Source organism: Schistocerca serialis, chromosome 7, assembly GCF_023864345.2.
Source record: "Schistocerca serialis cubense isolate TAMUIC-IGC-003099 chromosome 7, iqSchSeri2.2, whole genome shotgun sequence".
Classification (NCBI taxonomy): domain Eukaryota; kingdom Metazoa; phylum Arthropoda; class Insecta; order Orthoptera; family Acrididae; genus Schistocerca; species Schistocerca serialis.
The window spans coordinates 187,539,117-187,565,662 of record NC_064644.1 but is presented as its reverse complement, the minus strand read 5'-3'; the positions used below and the strand labels follow the sequence as shown (position 1 = coordinate 187,565,662).

Here is a 26,546-nt window from a genome sequence, read left to right as displayed (position 1 = left end):
TAAGTACTTATATTATAAAAAGGAAAGTTGCTACTCACCATATAGCGGAGATGCTGAGTCGTGCAAGTTGTGAACAGTCTTTTTGTTGTGCCTATCTGCGACTCAGCATCTCTGCTATATGGTGAGTAGCAACTTTCCTTTCATAATATTGTTACAGTCCACCCTGGATTTTCCATTGTTTGATTTTAAGTAATTAAACCTATAAAAATAACTTGCTCAGAGAACAGCAATTTAAAAAATCAAACTAAGACTACATTTAAAGCACCCTGTGTAAAGATAATTAATTTAAAATGGCAATTGTTTTTTTGAAGGGAATACATACACTCTTCTGAAAGTTAATAGGTTTTCCCTGCGGAAATTTCTGGAGATTCAACAATAATTGGCACCTTGCAAATATCCTCTCTCTCCCTCTCTCTCTCTCTCTCTCTCTCTCTCTCTCTCTCTCTCTCTCTCTTTTTTTTTTTTTTTGCCAATAGATTGATGGCAAAGTTTCTGTAGGATACATAAACTGAATAGGAACATCATCAATGAAACTATATGGTTCCAATGACCTTTTCATGTCTCAAACTTCTATGATGTTTGTATGCAGAATGAAGTGAGAAACAAAAATTTGTGCCAAGACCAGGATTTGAGCGCCCGTGTCTCTTGTTCACTTGGCAGATGCGCTAACCACTATACCACCATGGCACACCAGCTTTGCACAACTGCACGGACTACATTAGCAGGCCTACCTCCTCAATCCAAATTTCCATTCATGGTTTGGCATAGTGGTTAGCGCATCTGCCTAGTGAGCAGGAGATCCGGGACTGAGTTCCAGCCTTGGTACAAACTTCCATTCATCTACACAGTAACATAATGTTCTGTTGCATTTATTTCATTGATGACCGTTAAGCATGACAAATTGTAATATTTACAAGTTTACCTATCTACACTCCTGGAAATTGAAATAAGAACACCGGGAATTCATTGTCCCAGGAAGGGGAAACTTTATTGACACATTCCTGGGGTCAGATACATCACATGATCACACTGACAGAACCACAGGCACATAGACACAGGCAACAGAGCATGCACAATGTCGGCACTAGTACAGTGTATATCCACCTTTCGCAGCAATGCAGGCTGCTATTCTCCCATGGAGACGATCGTAGAGATGCTGGATGTAGTCCTGTGGAACGGCTTGCCATGCCATTTCCACCTGGCGCCTCAGCTGGACCAGCGTTCCTGCTGGACGTGCAGACCGCGTGAGACGACGCTTCATCCAGTCCCAAACATGCTCAATGGGGGACAGATCCGGAGATCTTGCTGGCCAGGGTAGTTGACTTACACCTTCTAGAGCACGTTGGGTGGCACGGGATACATGCGGACGTGCATTGTCCTGTTGGAACAGCAAGTTCCCTTGCCGGTCTAGGAATGGTAGAACGATGGGTTCGATGACGGTTTGGATGTACCGTGCACTATTCAGTGTCCCCTCGACGATCACCAGTGGTGTACGGCCAGTGTAGGAGATCGCTCCCCACACCATGATGCCGGGTGTTGGCCCTATGTGCCTCGGTAGTATGCAGTCCTGATTGTGGCGCTCACCTGCACGGCGCCAAACACGCATACGACCATCATTGGCACCAAGGCAGAAGCGACTCTCATCGCTGAAGACGACACGTCTCCATTCGTCCCTCCATTCATGCCTGTCGCGACACCACTGGAGGCGGGCTGCACGATGTTGGGGCGTGAGCGGAAGACGGCCTAACGGTGTGCGGGACCGTAGCCCAGCTTCATGGAGACGGTTGCGAATGGTCCTCGCCGATACCCCAGGAGCAACAGTGTCCCTAATTTGCTGGGAAGTGGCGGTGCGGTCCCCTACGGCACTGCGTAGGATACTACGGTCTTGGCATGCATCCGTGCGTCGCTGCGGTCCGGTCCCTGGTCGACGGGCACATGCACCTTCCGCCAACCACTGGTGACAACATCGATGTACTATGGAGACCTCACACCCCACGTGTTGAGCAATTCGGCGGTACGTCCACCCAGCCTCCCGCATGCCCACTATACGCCCTCGCTCAAAGTCCGTCAACTGCACATACGGTTCACATCCACGCTGTCGCGGCATGCTACCAGTGTTAAAGACTGCGATGGAGCTCCGTATGCCATGGCAAACTGGCTGACACTGACGGCGGCGGTGTACAAATGCTGCGCAGCTAGCGCCATTTGACGGCCAACACCGCGGTTCCTGGTGTGTCCGCTGTGCCGTGCGTGTGATCATTGCTTGTACAGCCCTCTCGCAGTGTCCGGAGCAAGTATGGTGGGTCTGACACACCGGTGTCGATGTGTTCTTTTTTCCATTTCCAGGAGTGTATATGGGACCAAATTTTATTCTCTCACAACAAATGTCAATTTATTCCTTAAATTTTATTTCCACTTAGATCCACATCTCCATTGATCCACCTTGCTTCAGACTTTCCAAATCAAAAGTTCTGGAAACTTCTGGGTCCTTGAAGTGTTTAAAGTTTGGCAAAATATTACACAAGATTTGAACATGTCTGATTAAAAGGCTCTTCCGAAATAACCTACAATAAAAACTAGAATTGGCCATGTTAACTCTACAGAACTGAAACAAAACTGGTACAGATAATATTTGATTTTATAGATTATATCAAAACTATTCAATTGCCCTGACTGAGATGAGATGTTACTTGTAGACACTATGGAGAAAAGGAAAGATGAAGAAGAATGTGAAGTTAATGCAGAAGCCGTTGGTGAAGTATCAGTGCAGTAGCGAGCCGCATATTTAGCTTTCATATTTGTTTTGTAGTTTGATTCTTAATTTCTTTCCGAGTGTTTGTGCACTTGCATATTTAATTACATAAAATCCTTGCGTATACTCCTATTTGAGAGGAGTTGTTGTTGTTGTTGTTGTGGTCTTCAGTCCTGAGACTGGTTTGATGCAGCTCTTCACGCTACTCTATCCTGTGCAAGCTTCTTCATCTCCCAGTACATACTGCAGCCTACATCCCTCTGAATCTGCTTAGTGTATTCATCTCTTGGTCTCCCTCTATGATTTTTACCCTCCACGCTGCCCTCCAATACTAAATTGGTGGTCCCTTGATGCCTCAGAACATGTCCTACCAACCGATCCCTTCTTCTAGTCAAGTTGTGCCACAAACTCCTCTTCTCCCAAATCCTATTCAGTACCTCCTCATTAGTTATGTGATCTACCCATCTAATCTTCAGCATTCTTCTGTAGCAACACATTTCGAAAGCTTCTATTCTCTTCTTGTTCAAACTAGTTATCGTCCATGTTTCACTTCCAAACATGGCTACACTCCACACAAATACTTTCAGAAACGACTTCCTGACACTTAAATCTATACTTGATGTTAACAAATTTCTCTTCATCAGAAACGCTTTCCTTGCCATTGCCAGTCTACATTTTATATCCTCTCTACTTCGACCATCATCAGTTATTTTGCTCCCCTAATAGCAAAACTCCTTTACTACTTTAAGTGTCTCATTTTCTAATCTAATTCCCTCAGCATCACCCGACTTATTTCGACTACATTCCATTACCCTCGTTTTGCTTTTGTTGATGTTCATCTTATATCCTCGTTTCAAGACACTGTCCATTCCGTTCAACTGCTCTTCCAAGTCCTTTGCTGTCTCTGACGAATTACAATGTCATCGGCGAACCTCAAAGTTTTTATTTCTTCACCATGGATTTGAATACCCACTCCGAATTGTTCTTTTGTTTCCTTTACTGTTTGCTCAATATACAGATTGAATAACATCGGGGAGAGGCTACAAGCCTGTCTCACTCCCTCCCCAACTGCTGCTTCCCTTTCATGCCCCTCGACTCTTATAACTGCCATCTGGTTTCTCCACAAATTGTAAATAGCCTTTCACTCCCTGTGTTTTACCCCTGCCACCTTCAGAATTTGAAAGAGAGTATTCCAGTCAACATTGTCAAAAGCTTTCTCTAAGTCTACTAATGCTAGAATCGTAGGTTTGCCTTTTCTTAATCTAGCTTCTAAAATAAGTCGTAGGGTCAGTATTACCTCACGTGTTCCAATATTTCTGCGGAATCCATACTGATCCTCCCCAAGGTCGGCCTCTACCAGTTTTTCCATTCTTCTGTAAAGAATTTGCGTTAGTATTTTGCAGCTGTGACTTATTAAACTGATAGTTAGATAATTTTTCACATCTGTCAACACCTGCTTTATTTGGGATTGGAATTATTATATTCTTCTTGAAGTTTGAGGGCATTTCGCCTGTCTCATACATTTTGCTCTCCAGATGGTAGAGTTTTGTCAGGACTGGCTCTCCCAAAGCTGTCAGTAGTTCTGATGGAATGTTGTCTACTTCCGGGGCCTTGTTTCGACTTAGGTCTTTCAGCGCTCTGTCAAACTCTTCACGCAGTATCATATCTCCCATTTCAACTTCATCTACATCCTCTTCCATTTCTATAACATCGCCCTCAAGTACATCACCCTCGTATAGACCCTCTATATACTCCTTCCACCTTTCTGCTTTCCCTTCTTTGCTTAGAAGTGGGTTCCCATCTGAGCTCTTGATATTCATACAAGTCGTTCTCTTTTCTCCAAAGGTCTCTTTAATTGTCCTGTAGGCAGTATCTATCTTATCCCTAGTGAGATAAGCCTCTACATCCTTACATTTGTCCTCTACCCATGCCTGCTTAGCCATTTTGCACTTCCTGTTGATCTCATTTTTTGAGACGTTTGTATTCCTTTTTCCCTGCTTCATTTACTGCATTTTTATATTTTCTCCTTTTGTCAATTAAATTCAATATTCCTTCTGTTACCCAAGGATTTCTACTAGTCCTCGTCTTTTTACCTACTTCATCCTCTGCTGCCATCACTACTTCATCCCTCAAAGCTACCCATTCTTCTTCTACTGTATTTCTTTCCCCCATTCTTGTCAATTGTTCCCTTCTGCTCTCCCTGAAACTCTGTACAACCTCTGGTTTAGTCAGCTTATCCAGGTCCCACCTCCTTAAATTCCCACCTTTTAGCAGTTTCTTCAGTTTTAATCTACAGTTCATAACCAATAGATTGTGGTCAGAGTCAACATCTGCCCCTGGAAATGTCTTACAATTTAAAACCTGGTTCCTAAATCTCTGTCTTACCATTATATAATCTATCTGATACCTTTTAGTATCTCCAGGCTTCTTCCATGCGCACAACCTTCTTTTATGATTCTTGAACCAAATGTTAGCTATGATTAAGTTTTGCTCTGTGCAAAATTCCACCAGGCGGCTTCCTCTTTCATTTCTTAGCCCCAATCCATATTCACCTACTACGTTTCCTTCTCTCCCTTTTCCTTCTAGCGAATTCCAGTCACCCATTACTATTAAATTTTCGTCTCCCTTCACTATCTGAATAATTTCTTTTATTTCATCATACATTTCTTCAATTTCTTCATCATCTGCAGAGCTAGTTGGCATATAAACTTGTACTACTGTCGTAGGCGTGGGCTTCGTGTCTATCTTGGCCACAACAATGTGTTCGCTGTGCTGTTTGTAGTAGCTTACCTGCATTCCTATTGTTTTATTCATTATTAAACCTACTCCTGCATTACCCCTATTTGATTTTGTATTTATAACCCTGTATTCACCTAACCACAAGTCTTGTTCCTCCTGCCACCGAACTTCACTAATTCCTACTATATCCAACTTTAACCTATCCATTTCCCTTTTTAAATTTTCTAACCTACCTGCCCGATTAAGTGATCTGACATTCCACGCTCCGATCCGTAGAACGCCAGTTTTCTTTCTCCTGATAACGACGTCCTCCTGAGTAGTCCCCGCCCGGAGATCCGAATGGGGGACTATTTTACCTCCGGAATATTTTACCCAAGAGGATGCCATCATCATTTAACCATACAGTAAAGCTGCATGCCCTCAGGAAAAATTACGGCTGTAGTTTCCCCTTGCTTTCAGCCGTTCGCAGTACCAGCACAGCTAGGCCGTTTTGGTTAGTGTTACAAGGCCAGATCAGTCAGTCATCCAGACTGTTGCCCCTGCAACTACTGAAAAGGCTTCTGCCCCTCTTCAGTAGCCATACGTTTGTCTGGCCTCTCAACAGATACCCCTCCGTTGTGGTTGCACCTACGGTACGGCTATCTGTATCGCTGAGGCACGCAAGCCTCCCCACCAAGGGCAAGGTCTATGGTTCATGGGGGGAGTAATATTGCTTATTGATAGCTGTAGAGTAAAAATTCGTGGATTCGTTAGTCAGTTGTTTGTTTTGGACAGCCAATGCGCTTTTGACACAGCTCAGTGAGCCTTGAGCAGCCGCTGGTGAAGTATTAGTGAAGCAGCAGTGCAGTAGCGAGTCGCATATTTAGCTTTCACATTTGTTTTGTAGTTTGATTCTTAATTTCTTTCTGTGTGTTTGTGTGCTTGCATATTTAATTACATAAAATCCTTGCATATTCTCGTATTTGAGAGGAGTAATATTGCTTATTGATAGCCGTAGAGTATAAATTCAGGGAGTTGTTAGATATTAGCAGTAGGATGGATAGGGTGTGTGCGTGCTGTGTGCGGGCGCAAGTGGAACTGGCTGCTTGCGAGCAGTTGAGCGTGCTGTTGGCCACGGTCAGCCGCTTTCAGGCTGCTGCCTCGAGGTGCAGTGACGGCAGAGGGTCTGGCGCGTCGCTTGAAACACCCCATTTGCTGCGTCCGCTGACTCAGCTGCCGAGGCACCTTCTAGTGTACCCAGCACGTTGGGGCCGCCCTCACCTCAGGGTGAGTGGCGGACTGCAACGTGTTTGTGTCACTCGAGGGGGAGGGCCAATGTGGAGGCTGGCCTCGCCCCTTCATCCTGTCAGTGGGCAGGTGGCCGCTCCTTCAGCAGGGCCCGAGCAGGCACACGGGGGCAAAGGCTTGCTGGTTATTGGGAGCTCCAACATTAGGTGGGTGATGGAGCCCCTTAGGGAAATAGCGTACAGGGCTGGAAAGAAATCCAACGTGCACTCGGTTTGTCTGCCGGGGCGGGGGGCGGGGGGGGGGGGGGGGGACACCTCATCGAAGATGTGGAGGCAGCCTTGCCTGCGGCTATCGAGCATACGGGGTCAGTCGTCTGTAAGCAGTTGCTCACGTCGGCACCAATGATGCCTGTCGCTTGGGTTCTGAGGCGATCCTCAGTTTGTACGGGTGGCTGGCGGATTTGGCGAAGACCGCTGGCCTCGCACGTGCGATGCAAGCAGAGCTCTCTATTTGCAGCATCGTTCCCAGAGTGGATCGGGGTCCTTTGGTTTGGAGCCGAGTGGAGGGTCCCAACCAGAGGCTTCGTCGACTCTGTGACGGTCTTGGCTGCAGATTTCTAGACTTGCACTATTGGGTGGGGAATTGCAGGATGCCCCTAGATAGGTCAAGGGTGCACTACACAAAGGAAGCGGCTAATCGGGCAGCAGAGTACTTGTGGCGTGCACATGGGGTTTATTTAGGCTAGGCAGTAGTGCGAGGTGTCCTGATGAACACTCACCAGTTGACGTGCAGGCAGGGAAATCAGGACGCGCTCAGTGTAAAGACACTTCAGCTATCACGATATTAGCAATAAATTTTCAGAGTGTTCGGAATAAAGTTCCTGAATTTACTGCCCTCCAGGAAGCGTGTGGCGCGCAAATTATTCTCAGGACTGAGACTTGGCTGAACCCTGAGATAGGAAGTTCTGAAATATTTAGTGAGGGTTGAAACGTGTATTGGAAAGACAGATTAGACACCGTAGGAGGTGGTGCCTTCATTGCAGTTAGCAAAAATATTGTGTCAACTGAGGTCGAAGTAGAATGTGATTGTGAAGTTATCTGGACATGTTTAACAGGGCTAGGGGAAATAAAGTTAATTGTTGGGTGTTATTACCGGCCACCAGGTTCCACCGTGACAGTTCTAGAATGATTCAAAGGGATTCTACATTCTGTATCGCAGAAGTACCCGGATCACGCTATATTAGTCAGAGGCGACTTCAACCTACCTAGTATAGACTGGGATGTCTATGGATTCATTACAGGTGGTACAGACAAGCTGTCGTGTGAATTACTTTTGAACACATTATCCGAAAACTGTCTTGAGCAGCTGAATCAACAGCCAGGACAGAATAACATCAGAATTAAGCAAGGAGAGAGGTGAGAGCTTACACTTAGAGATATATAAATTGATCCAGTTGATATGGGAGAAGGAGACACTGCTAGAAGAATGGAAATTGGCTATAATATCTCCAATATAAAAGTAGGGAAGCAAAATGGAATGTGGTAACTACAGAGGAATCGGCTTGTTGAAAGTAACACGTAAGGTACTGTCCATCATTATCCTCAGAAAATTTCAATCATTCGTAGAGAACAACATACAGGAGTACCAAGTTGGCTTTCGACCAAACCGATCGACAATAGATCACATTTTCACACTAAGACAATTGTTTGAAAAGCACTGGGAATATGATAAAGATATCTGCAGCCTGTTCGTCGATTTTCAATGTGCATATGACAGCATCCAAAGGAATAGCCTATACAATGCAATGTGTGACTTCAGAATCTCTGAGAAGCTAGTGAGAATGATGCAAGCTTGTATGAAAGGGTCAAAGGCAGCGTTATGTTTCCGAGGAGCCACATCAGAAACATTCGTGGTTGAGACAGGCCTCAGACAAGGGCATGCTCTCTCATGTGTTCTGTTCAATGTCATCTTAGAGAAAGTAATAAGAGAGTGTAGGCAACAGTAGTGGACTGGAGTACAGGTGGGTGAATTTTTCTAGTTATAACCATGTAGTTAAATCACTTAACAATTTCATCTAAGAAATAATTTCTATTTAGTTGTGGGGAGGAGTTATTCACAGCACTTCAGAAAGTCATTCACATTATGATATCTCTCAATCTTGGGAGTGAATCTTCATGGTGACGAACTTATAATAAAATTCTGTGGAATTAACTTACATTTGAGCTGAGTGTGATGAAGTTTGAATCAGCCGATGGTGCCACAGCAAGGGCCAAGGTGTTGACTGGGGTTGGTGGAGATACTGGTGTAGATTCTTCATCTTCAACATCTTGGTCTTGATCCCCTAGTTGCAAAGTCTCTACTTGACAAACATCTGTAAATATAAAACACATGATACTTTCAAAACATTATTTGTATTCAAAATTTTAAAAAAAAAGTAGGCAGACAATATTTGTGGTGGGACAAGTGGCTAGTAGCATTCATTAAAACTATGACTAGTACCGACACATAAGCGAAGTTAAAAACAGTAATCAACATCAAGCTTTCAGAAGTTACAAAAATTCTTTCATTGGCAGACAGGGGAAAGAATCTGGGTGGCTAATCAAACTCGGAAAAAAGAGTTCTCTGAGAATTCCAGGTCTGAGTAGGAAGGTGGTGTCAAGAGGCTCCTGACAAATTAATGGTGAATGGGGTGCAGCATACCACAACAAAATAAAGACTCTTTCCTCTTAGTCCAACTATGTATCAGCAATAAGCAGTAATTTAACCAGTTTTTAAATAGTGATAGTTTACAGGGAATAATAATCATATAATTAATGTACTTAAACATACTAAGCATTTTAAAACTTGTAATTTATGAAACTTAATAAAATTCCATTTCAACGCTAGGTTAAAAACACAGAATTCCCTGAGATTTTTTGAAATTCCTGAAATTCCCTAAGATTCCCGATTTTTCAATTCTCTAAGATTCCCCTGATTTTTACAGATAAAATTAATTCCCTAAGAATTCCAGGTTTCTCAGAAGAATTGCCACCCTGAAAATGTATAATCAAAAGGTAAGATGCAGGTATCTTGAATGCTAAGAAACACAACTTCAAAACTTGAATGAAAAGCAATGAGCAAGAAGTGATTGAAAGAAACAGTGGAATAACGGTCATGATACAAATCCCATTGTGTGTAATAATGTTCTGTTACAAATAGGATAGCAGCAGAGCTGAACAAACGAAGGGACACAGTGCAAATGGAAACAAAAGAAATAAAGGACAAAAAAAGCATGAGTCTCCTAATGAAGACAATTATTATTACACAGAAAAAGCCTGTGGAAGGGAAAGTAGAAACTAAGTGTGATTAAATTATTGTAAATTAAGATCAGATTGCTAATGAGATAAAAATCAAGATGCAGACACTGCTTCTGGAGCACTACACATCCCCTGTTCTGAAGACGACAAAGAAATGTGTTATGGAGGTGAAGTGCCCCGGCCAGCAAAAAAATTCATCAGAATGGCTTCAAATGCAAAAATACTTCCAATATAGAAAGGACTGAATTTAATGCCTCATCAGTATGCGTAATTCAGAGAAAGTGGCAATAGGAACTAATTAGGAAAGTGATTTCATAAAATTAAAAACAGGATGGTCACATAAGTATTCAAACCCCGACTACTTTGCTGGGTAGCATTCATAAGTGAGTTTTTAATTTTTTATCCATTCCCATTTTTTTGGTGGAGGGGGTGGAGGTTATTAAGATCTTATTTCAAAACGTTTTCCATCATGGGTGTAAGCAGGTGTCTATCTAATCAAACCACTTGGTGATGACTCAATGATATTCCTCCATGCGAATACTGTTCACAAATATGTAATAATTAAACACAGCTTCTGTCAGGCATTCAAATCAATTGAGTTGAAAAGAGAGTTACACATTTAGATTTTGACCAAAGCCTTCTTCAGAAAAGGAAACACACACATTCATTCACACAAGGAAGCGCACCCCACGAACACATAACCGCCGTCTCCTGCATCTTGAACTGGAATGCCTGTTGCAGCACTGCAAGGCCCTCTTTTTCATTTGTAGAGTAGCTCATCTCAGGCTTGAGAGTAGTCTGGAAGTGTAAGCTACCATCTATTCAGCACCTTCCTGAATTTGTATTAGAAATGTAACTATGATAAAATGGCTAGCATTAGTGTGGAGTTCTGGGATTCTCATTATACAATGGTAGGACTGGAGCAGATGATGGCACATCCTTAAGGATGCACCTCATTCATGAAAAATTTGGTGTCGCTCAGCAGTAGTTCTTGCTAGGGATGTGCTTTGGTGCAGACGTCTTATAAGCTGCCAGCAACACAAGCACATTCTGAGAAAACTTCTTGCATCATGTTGTTGTTGTGGTCTTCAGTCCTGAGACTGGTCTGATACAGCCCTCCATGCTACTCTATCCTGTGCAAGCTTCTTCATCTCCCAGTACCTACTGCAACCTACATCCTTCTGAATCTGCTTAGTGTATTCATCTTTTGGTCTCGCTCTACGATTTTTACCCTCCATGCTGCCCTCCAATACTAAATTGGTGATCCCTTGATGCCTCAGAACATGTCCTACCAACCGATCCCTTCTTCTAGTCAAGTAGTGCCACAAACTTCTCTTCTCCCCAATCCTATTCAGTACTTCCTCATTAGGTATGTGATCTACCCATCTAAACTTCAGCATTCTTCTGTAACACCATATTTCGAAAGCTTCTATTGTCTTCTTGTCCAAACTATTTATCGTACATGTTTCACTTCCATACACAGCTACACTCCATACAAATACTTTCACATATGACTTCCTGACATTTAAATCTATACTCGATGTTAACAAATTTCTCTTCTTCAGAAATGCTTTCCTTGCCATTGCCAGTCTACATTTTATATCCTCTCTACTTTGACCATCATCAGTTATTTTGCTCCCCAAATAGCAAAACTCCTTTACTACTTTAAGTGTTCCATTTCCTAATCTAATTCCCTCAGCATCACCTGACTCAATTCGACTACATTCCATTATCCTCATTTTGCTTTTGTTGATGTTCATCTTATACCCTCCTTTCAAGACACTGTCCATTCTGTTCAACTGCTCTTCCAAGTCCTTTGCTGTCTCTGACAGAATTACAATGTCATCGGCGAACCTCAAAGTTTTTATTTCTTCTCCATGGATTTTAATACCTACTCCGAATTTTTCTTTTGTTTCCTTCACTGCTTGCTCAATATACAGATTGAATAACATCAGGGAGAGGCTACAACCCTGTCTCACTCCCTTCCCAACCACTGCTTCCCTTTGATGTCCCTCGACTCTTATATCTACCATCTGGTTTCTCCACAAACTGTAAATAGCTTTTTGCTCCCTGTATTTTACCCCTGCCACCTTCAGAATTTGAAAGAGAGTATTCCAGTCAACATTGTCAAAAGCTTTCTCTAAGTCTACAAATGCTAGAAACGTAGGTTTGCCTTTTCTTAATCTAGCTTCTAAGATAAGTCGTAGCGTCAGTATTGTCTCACGTGTTCCAACATTTCTATGGAATCCAAACTGATCTTCCCCAAGGTCGGCTTCTACTAGTTTTTCCATTCGTCTGTAAAGAATTCGCGTTAGTATTTTGCAACCGTGACTTATTAAACTGAATGTTCGGTAATTTTCACATCTGTCAACACCTGCTTTCTTTGGGATTGGAATTATTATATTCTTCTTGAAGTCTGAGGGTGTTTCGCCTGTCTCATACATCTTGCTCACCAGATGGTAGAGAGTTGTCAGGATTGGCTCTCCCAAGGCTGTCAGTAGTTCTGATGGAATGTTGTCTACTTCCGGGGCCTTTCAGTGCTCTATCAAACTCTTCACGCAGTGTCATATGAATGCATCAAGGAACTGGAAAATCTTTGATTGCCCTCCTTTTCAATTCACTGGGTGCTCCTAGATTTTGATTTCTTTGGCAAGAGAGAGGCACTTTAATGGATTTAGGTGGAGGCCAGCAGTAAAACAGCAGCCTGTCTGCATGTCCAAAGTTTAGAAATACTTCCCTCCTTTCAAGCAGTCTAGGGTGTCATCAATGCACAGCACAGGGCAGACATCTTTACTTGTGATTGTTCTTAGTAGTTGGTGATCAACGCAGAAACTCCATGTGCCATCCTACTCCTTCACAAGAAGGTTCAATGCCATCTTGCAGCATCATCTCCACTTTCTCCTGGATTATCACAGGCGACACCCTACACGAGTAATAGGTACTTGGTGGATGATCCCCAGTTTTGATAAGGTGTTTCACCAATAGCTGCTTGGACTGTCTTTTCTCCACTCTGGATTTCAAAGCAATCAAAAACTGGCACAAAATGGCTAAAAATGACCAACACTGCTCCATGGTCAGGCCAGATCCCACTGGCAGTTCAATAGCAGCTTCCTTCCTCTGAACTGTCTGTCATGGTAGTGGAGCATTATCATCAATGGCATTTCACTGCCTTTCCTCAATTGGATTGGCTGTCCCTACAAACATACCTTTAGGGATGAACTGTGCCCACTTGTGGTAGCGATCCAAAATTCTCCATTCTCCTTGACTATGCTTATGATCACCCCTGGCTTGTTAATTTCTTTTGAGAGTCTAAGTGGTTTTCTTGCATGTCTGGAACTCTTCTCGATGATGGCGGAATAACTCAGTCTTCAGCTGCAATCTTTGTTTTATGTGCTTGCTGAAATAGCTTTGTCAATCTGGAGCCCTAATCTTCCACAGCCTATGACTGCTCGCTGCTCGTGATGTCTGCAACTCGTCTCATCCAAGAATATCATTATGACTATATTCCGGTACACAAATTTAAAGGGCTGTATTCCATCACTGATAGCTATTCTTGTAATACATGTTCCTGTCACTGGACATACTTTCAGTTTGCGACTTTCAGCCCATTTGCATTATATCATGGAACACAGTCTTTTTTTATCTGGTGATAAGCATTTGAAATTACAGAAACAGAAGCCTCCTGAGCCAGAGCGGTAATCCATTACTAATGGCAACAATGAGATTTCCTAACATCTTTGTGATTTGTTCGTGGAAGATTTTCATCTGTGGTGGCTTTCCTTCCTTAGATGGTTGTTTCAATTAGTTTTCCTGAATTTGGCAACTAAGCAAGCAGTAGTACCTCTGTAGTGAAGGTAAATGGCTACAGTGTGTTGGGGAGTGACCACGTGCAGGGTACAGCAACAAGATTCATACCATAGGTTGATTATAATTGCCCGTGGTTGATTGACATGAATAGAACTATTTTGATGGTAGATGCCTAGTACCACAGAAGTCAAAACTAGTCATCTTTCTCTCCAGTAGCATACAACATACCCAGGATGCAGAAAGTATAAACATAGTTGTCTTCTAAGCTACCTGAATGAGAAACAACTCCCCAACTTTAATCCTTCCGTATCACCATTCTCTCTTGTGCAATGTGGGCTGATATAGCCTGGATAAAATCAAGACAGAAAATATTCTCTACAAAAGCCAGTTTCAGAGTCATTAACTGTAGGTATGGTTATTATTTCTTCCATACTAGGTTGGAGAGTTATGGCTCCCATAAAATGTTGTATCTCATCTCTTACAGCCTAGCATATGACTTGCTAATCATCCACAACTGTCATACTATATTTTGTTGCATTTCCTCAGTGTGCTGACACCACTTGTATTCTTTGGTTGCTATGACATCTGTTACCAGAATAGCTTCTGTAACAACTTTCATCAAGTCTGATATTTTGTCAACTTGTGTAGTATTAAGATTAAAAATGTAGCACAGGGCCAAAACACACTGTATGTAGGTCTGTTGTTTCTTCATGATGTTGCACTTCTCTCTTCAATTATTTTTCTGCTAAATAGATTTGGTGCCGATTGTCACCAAATAATAATAATAATTATTATTATTATTATTATTATTATTTTCAGTTTGGCCCAGAAATTATCCCAGCTACTGAGCTTCTCTTTGTTGTTCTCAAACCACTGTTGAGCTGTGCTGTACATGAAAAAGTATACTTTTGTCAAATGCATGTCATTCCACCTGTGTAAATGGGGACTTCATCGATGTCTTTTTGTTAGGTCCTGACCAGTATTTCCAGAAAACCTGAAGCATGCCTAGCATGCAGCTAAGTTTGTGCTGTTTTAGATACATTTTCCTGAATATATGGACTTGGGCATGATTTCCTGCTAGAATCCTGGTTCCTGTCCCTTTACTTGACAGCTTTTGTTGCCTAACTGGAGGCATGTCACTGTAGGTGTTTTGAAGTACCCAGAGACTCCACTAGATAATGTCATGCATAACCAGAATTAAGTTCATATCCAAAAGCAGGATCATCAATGAAATACAACACTAAATGCATATTTATTATGGAGGCCAATGTACAGCCAGAACTGAACCATTGGACAGACAGTATTGCTATTAATACACAAACTGAACATTCCAGAATACACGAACATAAGAAATTTTGAACGGATAAAGTTTAACTGGTGATCTGCAGCTTCCGGCCAGCGGCACTAACTGCTGTGCGACACCATCTGCTGCGTTGTTTGAAGCAATATTAATCATTACTTGTTTTTCCATCTTAATCATAACACACTTTTAAGTGTGTTTTACACCAGACATGTTTTGCTTTTATTTACAAAGAATCTTTAGTCACCATTTTGTAAATATAGTAATCATGTGTTTCTACATTTTATTACTTATACATTAAAAACAGTATTCTTCGTGAATTTTGCATACAATTTACTTACAGTGTTTATCAATGGGCTTTTCCCTTGTTAGCAGAAGTTGAAGTCAAAACTTAGTTACACTGGGCAACTTTCTGACTTTTATTAAAACACTTCTTTAGCGAAGTGCGAAAAATGTGAGGACAAGCTTACTATGTACATCAGACTTTTTCTTGAAGCCAAATGCATCAATATATTTTGATAACTGTGACAGTGAATTATATTGGTTACAGCCGTGCATATATTTACCTCTTGACTGTTATCCATGGACAAATCAAAGCCAACTGACCATGGATATGGAAAGAAGCCGTATCGAGGATATAGTTGCAGAATTTTTAAGGTACAACATAAATAGCTATAAAAACATACATTATTCTTTTGACAATAACATACTGAGTGAAATTGTGTAGTGTTAAGGCAATGGACCCATATTTGCAAGGGGTGGGGTTCAAACTCCCATGGGGCCAATATGAAGTTGTAGTCTTCAGTCTGTGAACTGGTTTGATGCAATTCTCCATATCATAAAGTGGCGTGTCCTTTGAAAATATATTGGCTGTTATTTTCCACATGTTTCAGCAATGTTGTAATATCAACATATCAGGGCCATAATGGGTATGTTAAAAGGCAAAATCCTTCGATCAGCCAGACTGTAGTTGCTGCAAATGCTGAAAAAGTTGCCATCCATCTTGAGGACCAGACATACAGAAACACAAAAACACTATCTGTGTGATGACGTAACCACAATAGGGCTCTATGCATTGTTGAGACATCCATACTACCTCACTATGGTAAGATTGAAGTTTTGTATGGGACGAATATGAATCAATGTCTAATTTATTTCAGAAGTCCAATAAGATACATCAAATGCTCAAAAAATGGTTCAAATGGCTCTAAGCACTATGGGACTTAACATCTGAGTTTATCAGTCCCCTAGACTTAGAACTACTTAAACCTAACTAACCTAAGGACATCACACACATCCATACTTGAGGCAGGATTCGAACCTGTGACCATAGCAGCAGCACGGTTCCGGACTCAGCCACAGTGGCCAGCTTATATGCTCAAAGGACAAAAAAAAAATCTACATAACTTGTCACTCAAACAGGATAATTGCTCATATTCTATAGATTCTAATGAACTGAGTGTGGTGGTGAAGTGGTAAAACAATGAAGGCATTTCAAAGAAAATCCCATCTGGCCATCCACATTCAGGTTTTCCCGATTTCTCTAAATGGTTCAATGCAAATGCCAGGATGCTTATATTGCATGAGTGTAGCCAACTTCCTTCCACATCCCTCCCTAAACTGAGGAGGTGATCCATCAATGACAACCTCACTGTCAACGGGATGAGAAACCCTCATCTTTTTTCTGTCCTTTTTGATCTGTGAAATATAAGATTCTTCAGGTGTGTAAAACAAGTCAAAACACACATTAACAAAAGAAGAAACAAAAAGGAAGATAATAAGGACAAGGTATTAACAATATGGCTATATTGCTTAGTGCTATTTGTGTTTATGCTAGTTATTTTTAATGCAACAAATCAAAAGACATGTCAATCACACAGATGGCTGCTGTTTGTTTTCTGCAGATACCTGAATATTTACATAGTTACATTAGTGCTTTTCAAAGGAAATGGCTACCAACATATTACGAGACTGCTCTGTCAATAATTTGCTGCTATTTGACATACTTACAGTAGAGCCTGATATGTGCCACTACCAAAGCAAAAATATTCAGTCATTGAATCTAGGTCAGATAATTTGTACACAGAGTGGCTCTTAAGGAAATTTTTTAATTTTCTTTCCGATTCGTAGAGATCCAAATTTCTTTCCCTGTGTTAGCTGGAAGTTTGTTAAATACCTTTGCACTAGAGTACAAAACTTCTACATTGACGTACATACTTCACAATCCATTGTATGGTGCATGGCTGAGAGTATCTTGCACCACTACTTCAGTCCTAACCATAGACACTCCGACCTCCTTAAAAAGCCATTCACAAGACGTGTAGTTATATAAAACAATTGGGTAAATGCTTGCAGAAAATGGGGAACTGGACAGGATTTCAAACAATAATTTGTGCACTAATCAGTGGAGTAGGACAATACACTGCTAGATGATGTCTCATGGACAACTTGTATTTAGCAAGATCATTCCCAAGAGTTACATTACATATTAGTATTTCACCACAACTAAGATTTCGTATTCACTTTCCTTGGCTTTGCTGACTCAGCCAAATTGTCACTATCAATAACCTACACGTAAACCTACTCTACAGATTAGTGACATCATAAACTACATTAATAAAAACACAGATTTTTTTTTTACAAAAAGCAGTTTGTTCGCTTCTTGTATCTGGCTGCATATCTTTGTATCATGGAACACGTGACATTTACCATCTGTAAATGGACACCATCAGACATAATCCACTTTTAGCAAGATTTCTCTCCAGTAAGAAGTTTATCTTAGATTCCCTCTTTCTTTTACAAGGCTTAAAATACCTTTCTGACTGACGGCTAGGATTCTACAGAGTGTTCATGGCGGGAGAGGCCAAGAGCAGGAGACGGATAAATGGCTATCAAAAATTAAATCGACTGGTAGTATGATCTTTTTGTTATAATGCCATTAAGAGCTGCGAAGTCTAACAGTTCATACAAGAATGTATCAGTGAGTTTGGTCTTTTTTTTCCCTCTGACTTTTCTTTCGGTTTTAGTTGTGTGTGGTGCCATTGCCCCAGTAAGAGCTTTAACAACAAATTAGTGTCAACATGTGTTTAAACGTTTTGAAGTAAACTATTGTTCTTGCAATGAATTAAATGTTGCAACACAAGTCTATGCTACTCTGAACGATAAAGGTGTTGCCAATATATGGCATATTTGATATTTAAAAACAACAGTGTTATTACAACGGCCCAGTTTAATGACTCATATTTATTTCACTTCGTTGAGAAATATTTATTGGGCAGTTAGGGAGTATAATGCTATCATCAGTATCGACGCACTGACAGTTATGGCTACGTGTGTCGTATCGTCTGAATGATAAATAGGAATTAGACAATACGATTTTTACCGTTTTCCTCGCGGTGTGAAGCTTCTGAACCATTCGCCGGTAATGATATCACCAGATCTGGATTCCCTGGCTCCATTGTGAACTGCAGGGGCCCGTCATATCCTTTACGAAAAGAGGAACAAACATATGATAATTATTCAATATTATACAGTAATAAAAATTACAATTATAAGTACAAACCATGCAGTTCTCTTCCTCGTGACGGGAGCGAAAGCCTCGGCTGAAACCCATTTGGGCCTTTAGCTGAAGAAGCACGGGCGTCTGAGGCTTGAACCATACCAAGTGTTTGCCTTTTCTGGCGCATCTTCTGTTCCATCAATTGACGCTGAATAACAAGAATTATTAGTACTTGACACAGTAATTACGTAGAACAATTTCGCCGATAAGAAACAACGCATTACCTGTTGCTCCAATTTCTGTTGGCGCAGATTAACGGCGCTCATCCTGGTTTATTTTGCTGAAACCATTCGCAACGAGAAACGTTAACTACCTGTCAACAAATTGTTAGTACTACCAATGACAAGAAACGTGAAGACAAAAATCAACATTGCACGCGCCAAAGATATAATACATTATACACAATAAGCAACATACCGAAAAAAAAGTTTCTAAGGTATTATTCTAGAAGTAATACGTAAGGACTGCATGATTGAACTAGTATGTAGAAGATGACAGAAAAACGTATAATTACATACAGTATAGAAGGATCAGCTAGTACACCTACATGTTACTTTTCTAGTGATGTCTGCGGATATGTCTGCGGATCAATGTATCTTAATATAAAATCAGAGATGTTTATGAACATGGGCCATGTGCTCATTTGATTTGCCGTAAACACTAGTGCTGCTGTTGTTATGTTTTTGTAATACAAAGTGTTTTTTAAACAAATATCTTGTTGACAGCACCATTCTTCCAGTAACATAGACGTAGAATGGCGAAAAGTAAGCATTTTATATACTAAGAAAATGCGGATCTGATTTAAATCACCAGTCTAAGATAATCGATAAAATATAGCATTTTACGTCTAATTTAACTTTATTGCTGAATTTATTAGTTTGATGATATTAGTATTAGAACTCTATGTTAGTTACTTCATCAAGTTACAGTTACGATGTATAACAAAAAATCGTTTTTGTTGACAGCTTTATGTATTCGATAGACGATTTTGTTGCTTACTTGTAATACAGGTGATCTGAATGAGTTATGTAGTGACTGATGTAACTAAACGAAAAATAGGTTTTAACTCTAATAATTCCAGTCTGTATCAACAAAACTTTTATGTCCCCTTACAATAGTGTTTTGTGCAATAGAAAGTCCTGCAGACGAACTTCGTTACATATTCTAATGCACATTGTGTATAGGCCTAACACTTAATGTGTCGTAGTTACAAAAGGCATTTCTTGCATGAAAATGCAAACATTCTTTATACTCTGAGCTTTTTTTTCGTAATTACGGGAATATAAAACTTCCAATGAGTCTGTAAAGGAAAGCATAAAGTCAATGTAGGAAAGACAGAAAAACAAACATGCAGCATACCAAAGTAGAAGATGTAATTATGACTGTAATGAAAAAGATATGGTTGTAGACAAGACATTCAGGTATGTGAATGTCTGGTAGATGGCGCAAGGATGTTGTTTGCTGCAATGCAAGAAATATCAAGAGATTGAAACAAAAGTCTGATGTAAAATGGTAGACAATATTAGAGAACAGCCATGAGCTACAAGTCGATCACTGTATTGTTTGACAAAGTTTGAAAGGTAACTTTATTCAGCAGTGAAAGTCAAGTCCCTATTGAAGATGGTGTTGATGGTAATATGTGAATTGAACAAAAACTTACTGTGTTAAGTTCTGTATACTGTGGAAGTTTATTTAGACTACAATACTTTGTCATCAGCAAAATGAATGTAGTTCATATATATTCTTTAATACATATTCTTTCTTTGTTTCAGCAGTTGAAGTACTGGTATGTGAACTCTTAAGATCTGCAGAGAATAGTGATGGTCATATGGATTTCATTGCCAGATACTCTTTGTAATTCAAGGTTTCCCATTATCTTGATGAAGTTTATTGAAGTAATGATAATTAAATCGAAACCCTTAGCTGCTGACAGGTGTTGTTGATATACATCAATGGGGACAGCTCAAAAATGTGTGCCCCAACCAGGACTCGAACCCGGGATCTCTTTCTTACATGGCAGACGCTCTATCCATCTGAGCCACTGAGGGCGCAGAGGATGGTGCTATTGCAGTTGGGAATGTGGGTCTCGCGGGAGGCGTGCAAGGGGTAAGTACCTGCAGTCACACTATCCTCTGTGCCCTCGGTGTCTCAGATGAATAGAGCGTCTGCCATTTAAGTAGGAGACCCTGTTTTCGAGTACCAATCAGGGCACACATTTTCAGCTGTCCCCATTGATGTATATCAACACCTGTCGGCAGCTAAGGGTTTCGATTTAATTATCATTTCATTCTAGAGAAGGTACATGGTCGTCAATGGTATCTGTTCTTTTGGGAACAGATACCATCTTCATATATTTATTGAAGTATGTAAAACTGACATTCATATTCTTCAGTAGCCTACACCAACTTAGGTTGAACCTGTGATTCGGTTCTCAAGCAACCTCAGAGAAAATTTTGTTGAAACAGAAGAATCCTCTTCTAACACCAACTTATTCCTATGCTTTCAGAATCTAAAGTTCTTTTTTTCATAAATTTATAGTTTAATTTTTATTTTTTGCCCGTCTCCTGTTTTGTGAAGTAGACTGATTACAGTTCTGCTCCAGGCTTTGGGGATTGTCCTCCGTGTCGGACACTCGGTTAACAATTTTGCAAGTTCTTATTGAAGGCACTTTTACTCCAGCTTCACCTGTTTGGAAAACACCATAAGGCGCCATTCCCTTCATAGCTGAAATTGCTTTACACATCTCACATAGCGTTTCTTCACGAATTCATTTATTTTCCTGGTTAAACAGATTGATTTCTTGTGTTTAGCACACTTTAAAAGAAATTTTAAAATGATAGAAGAAGATGAAATAGTTGCCAGTATCAGCAACAGTCATTTACTGACAATAGCTGATCGAATTGGTTGTAAAGGGTCTATAGGGACTATTGTTGAGGCAATAAGTGTATAAAAACCAGTGCAGAATAAAATTAACCTGATGCTTGTAGACCTGCTCTATCACAGCTGATGAGATTGGGAAAGTGATTAGATAAATTAAAAGCAAGAATGCCACTGATGTAGTCAACATAGCAGTCAAAGCACCATAATACTGCTTTAAATTTATTTTTAGTTCTCTGCCGCATATTTAATGAGTCTTTAATCAATGTACTGCTGTTAATGGACTTAAAATATGCAATTGTCGAATCATTCTTACATAAATGTGATAAAGCTAATGTTTCTAACAATCTTGAACATTCTTGCAGAAATTTATTCAAGCAGCTGATGATTCTCACCATGCCATGCCAGAACATTTTCAAACTTACATGCTCTGTCAACAAAAGTTATACAATTTACGAAGTAAACAGTGTATATCATGTTAATGTTGCAAGAATTAAACTTCGTCTTCACAAAAATATAACAACATCTCAGCGTGGTACAGAAGCGAGTCCATTATTCAAACATAAACATTTGAAATCGATCATTAGAGATCTGACTAAATTCAGAAAATAGCTGAAAGTTTATCTTCTAGTTAATCTTTCTAGTCTGTACAGGAATTTTGACAGAGTGTAATTTTCAGCATTAATTACTATTTGATTTTATATCACTTATAGACATTACTTTATGTATATATTTATTTTATATTTATATACTGAAAGATTACTGCACAAACTTAATATGTTGACTGGTATCTCACTTTTTAACAGAATACTTCTTTTATGCATAAGCCTGTAAGCTGTAAATTTGGATGTGTGAGAATTATTACTACAGTTGTCTCAGTTACTGTTTGAGGGCTTGGATGTCACTTTTCAGGTATCTGTTTGCATATGACTTGGATTTTAAGCCTTACGACTACTTAAATAATGCATTAGTGTAATTAACTGACACATTCTATGTTCTAGCAATACATTCATGTCAAGGATTCACGAAACTCAAAAATATAAAACAAATATTTTTAAAATTTTGTCCCCACTGTTAGTTACAGTGCAATGAGCCATCTTGTTGTTGTCGTTGTGGTGGTGGTCTTCAGTCCAAAAACTGGTTTTATGCAGCTCTCCACACTACTTTATCCTATGCAAGCCTCTACATTTCTGAATAACCACTGCAACCTACACCCTTTTGATTCTGCTTACTGTAGCTATTTCTTGGACTCTCTCTACAATTTTTACCCCCCACACTTCCCTTCACTACTAAATTGGTGATCCCTTGGTGTCTCAGATTGTGTCCTATCAACCAATCCCTTCCCCTAGTCAGGGTCTACCACAATTTTTTTTTCCTTCTCAATTCTGTTCAGTATCTCCTCAGTAGTTACAGTATCTACCCAACTAATCTTCAGCATTCTTCTGTGGCACCACACTTTAAAAGCTTGCATTCTCTTTTTGTCTAAACTGTTTATTGTCCAAGTTTCACTTTTGTAAATGGCTACAGTGCATATGAATACTTTCAGGAAAGACTCACTGTCATTCAAGTCTGTATTTGATGTTAACAAATTTCTCTTCTTCAAAAATGCTTTTTGTGCCATTGTCAGTGTACTTTTTATGACCTGTCTACTTTGACCATCACCAGTTACTTTGCTGCCCAAATAGCAAAACTCATCTACTACCTGAAGTGTCTTGTGTTGTAACCTAATTCACTCAGCATCACCAGATGTAATTCGACTACATTCCATTATCCTCGTTTTGCTTTTGTTGATGTTCATCTTATATCCTGCTTTCAAGACTGTCCATTCCATTCAGCTGCTCTTCCAGGTCATTTACTGTCTCCGACAGTAATACAATGTCATCAGCAAACTTCGAAATCTTTATTTCTTCTCCATGGAATATAATTCCTACTTCAAATTTTTCTTTTGTTTCCTTTACTGCTTGCTCAATATAAGAGGCTTTCATGCCTCTCGACTCTTATAACTGTCATCTGTACAAATTGTAAATAGCCTTTCGTTCCCTGTATTTTACCCTGCTACCTTCAGAATTTCAGAGAGAGTATTCCAATTAACAAAGCTTTCTCTAGGTCTACAAATGCTGTAAATGTAGGTTTACTTTTCCTTACGCTGTCTTCTAAGATAATTCGTAGAGTCAGTAGTGTCTCGCATGTTCCTACATTTCTCCTGAATCCAAGCTGATCTTCCCCAAGGTCGACTTCTACCAGCATTTCCGTTCTTCTCTAAAGAATCTGTGTTGGTATTTTCCAACCATGACTTATTAAACTGATAGCTGAGTAATGTCCATACCTGTCAGCATATTCTTTCTTTGGAATTGAAATTATTATATTCTTCTTGAAGTATGAGGGTATTTCGGCTGTCTCGTACACCTTGCAAACCAGATGGAATAGTTTGTCATGGCCCCAGGGCCTTATTTTGACTTAGGTCTGTCAGCGTTCTGTCAGATTTTTCTTGCAGTATCATGTCTCCCATCTCATCTTCATCCGTGCCCTCTTCCTTTCTATAATATTGCTCTCAAGTACATCTCCCATGTATAAACCCTTTATATATTCCTCCTACTTTACAGCTTTCCCTTCTGGTCTTAGGACTGGTTTTCCACCAGAGCTTCTAATATTCATACAGCTGCTTCACTTTTCTCCTAAGATCTCCATAATTTTCTTGTAGAAGCATCTATCATTTCCTTGCTTCTAAACCCTTACACGTGTCCTCTAGCCATTCCTGCTTAGATATTTTGTGCCTCCTGTCAATCTCTCTCTCTCTCTCTCTCTCTTTTTTTTTTTTTTTTTTTTTTTTTTTTTTTTTTTTTTTTTTTTTTTTTAGATATTTGTATTCCTTTCCATCTGCTTGATTTACTGCATTTTTATATTTTCTCCTTTCACCAATCAAATTAAGTTTGTTTTGAACGATAGTGCTGCTGACAAGATGACTCTTGCATATGCTGTTATTTATATATATTTGATGCTGTTGGTGCTGATTTTGCTTTTAACATTCGACATTGCCACTATGGCTGCAGTACAGTAGGACATTGTTTTTGTAAAACAGATCTGAAGATGGTCATTATAGTCCAAAATTGGTAATCTGTTGACAGAAAGTTTGTGACCATAGATGTAAAGTAAAGGAAATTTATTCTGTATTCAGGTCTCTGTTTTATTCGCGACAGTGTCGCAGTTTGTGAAAATTCGATATCTCATGTCTTATCCGATGATGTCGACTAGACCTTGTCTTTGATCCTCTGTTGCCTTCACTATTCCATCTCTCAAAGCTACTTACTCATCTTTTATTCTATTCCTTTCCCCTGTTCTTGTCAACTGTTGTGTAACGTTCCCTCTGAAATGCACGACAACCTCTGGTTCTTTCAACTTATCTGTCCCATCAGCTTAATTTCTATCTTTCTTTTGCAATTTCTTCTGTTGTAATCTACAGTTGATAACCAGTGAATTGTGGTCAGAGTCCACATTTACCTCTGGAAATGACTTACCATTATATAATTGATCTGAGACCTTCCATGGTCTCCAAGTGTCCTCCATGTGTACAGCTTTCTTTCATGATTCTCAAACTAAATGTTAGTGATAATTAAATTATGCTCTTTGCAGAATCTTCCTCAAGTGATCTTCCACGGAACCCAAAGAAATCCTGGTCATATGTAAAGGCTGTTAGTGGCATCATTGTAGGTGTCCGGTCTTAGCGAATGAGACAAGAACTGAAACTGAGGGTAGCAAAACAGAAGCTGAAATGCTTAACTAAATTTTCAAATGTTCCTTTACAAAGGCAAACCCAGGAGAACTACCCCTGTTTAGTCCTCGTACCACTGAAAAGATGAACGAAATAAGTATTAGCGTCAGTGGCGTTGAGAAACAGCTGAAAATCGTTAAAATTGAAGAAAGGTCCAGGGCTTGATGGAATCCCTGTCATATTCTATACTGAATTTATGGCTGAGTCAGCCCTGCATCTAACTATGCACAGGTCGCATCCGTCTATAAGAAGAGTAGTGGAAGTGATCCACAAAACTACCATCCAGTATCCTTGACATCGATTTGTTCTGGAATCTTGGGACATATTTTGATCTCAGACATGCATTTTGAACAGAATGACCTTCTCAATGCCAACCAGCATCAGTTTCAAAAACATTGATTATGTGAAACCAAACTCACACTTTTCTCACATAGCATACCGAAAGCTTTGGATCAAGGCAATCTGGTAGATACCGTATTTCTTGATTTCCAAAAAGCATTTGACTCAGTACCACATGTATGCTTATCATATGGGATATCAAGTGAAACTTGTGACCGAATTGATGACTTTTTGGTAGGGAGGACGCAGCATGTTATCTTGGATGGAGAGTCATTGTCAGATGTAGAAGTAACTTCAGGTGTGCCCCAGGGAATTGTGTTGGAACCTTTGCTGTTCATGTTGTATATTAATGACCTTGCAGATGATACAGTTATATATAATGAATTACTATATAAAAGAAGCTGCATAAATAATAAGTCAGATTGTGATAAGATTTCAAAGTGGTGCAGAGATTGGCAACTCGCTTTAAATGTTCATACGTTTAAAATTTTGCACTCCAGAAAACGGAAAACATGATATCCTAGACTATAATACCAATGAGTCTCTGTTGGAATCAGCCAACTTCTACAAATACCAGGGTGTAGCACTTTGTAGGGATATGAAATGGAATGATTACATAGGTTTAGTCACGGGTAAAACAGATCGTAGTCTTCAGTTTATTGATAGAATACTGTGGAAGTGCAGTCAATCTACAAGGAGATTTCGTACAAATCACTTGTGCAGCCAGTTCTAGAAAATTTCTCAAGTGTGTGGGATCCATACTGGTTAGGACTAACAGGTGCAATGCGAATGGTCACAGAGATACTGAAGGAACTGAACTGGAAGACTCTTCAAAATAGACGTAAACTATCCCGAGAAAGCCTATTAACAAAGTTTCAAGA

At 40.0% G+C, this 26,546-nt stretch overlaps 2 protein-coding genes across 2 annotated transcripts in view; one reads left to right on the top strand and one right to left on the bottom strand.

Annotated features, from left to right (window-relative positions):
- Window positions 1-19,036, bottom strand: part of LOC126412431 (protein king tubby) — a 67,050-nt gene extending 48,014 nt beyond the window's left edge. The window contains exons 1-4 of the mRNA XM_050082025.1: window positions 18,905-19,036; window positions 18,684-18,828; window positions 18,504-18,605; window positions 8,935-9,089 (exon numbers count right to left, since the gene is read on the bottom strand). Coding sequence (XP_049937982.1) covers window positions 8,935-9,089; window positions 18,504-18,605; window positions 18,684-18,828; window positions 18,905-18,946 — 444 coding nt within the window. The 5' untranslated portion in view covers window positions 18,947-19,036. The remainder of the gene's footprint in view (window positions 1-8,934; window positions 9,090-18,503; window positions 18,606-18,683; window positions 18,829-18,904) is intronic.
- Window positions 19,037-19,303: 267 nt separating this feature from the next.
- The window catches only part of LOC126412452 (RNA-binding protein 28), a 119,393-nt gene continuing 112,150 nt past the window's right edge, over window positions 19,304-26,546 (top strand). Inside the window, exon 1 of the mRNA XM_050082060.1 lies at window positions 19,304-19,444. Within this exon, the coding sequence (XP_049938017.1) occupies window positions 19,435-19,444 (10 nt within the window). The 5' untranslated portion in view covers window positions 19,304-19,434. The remainder of the gene's footprint in view (window positions 19,445-26,546) is intronic.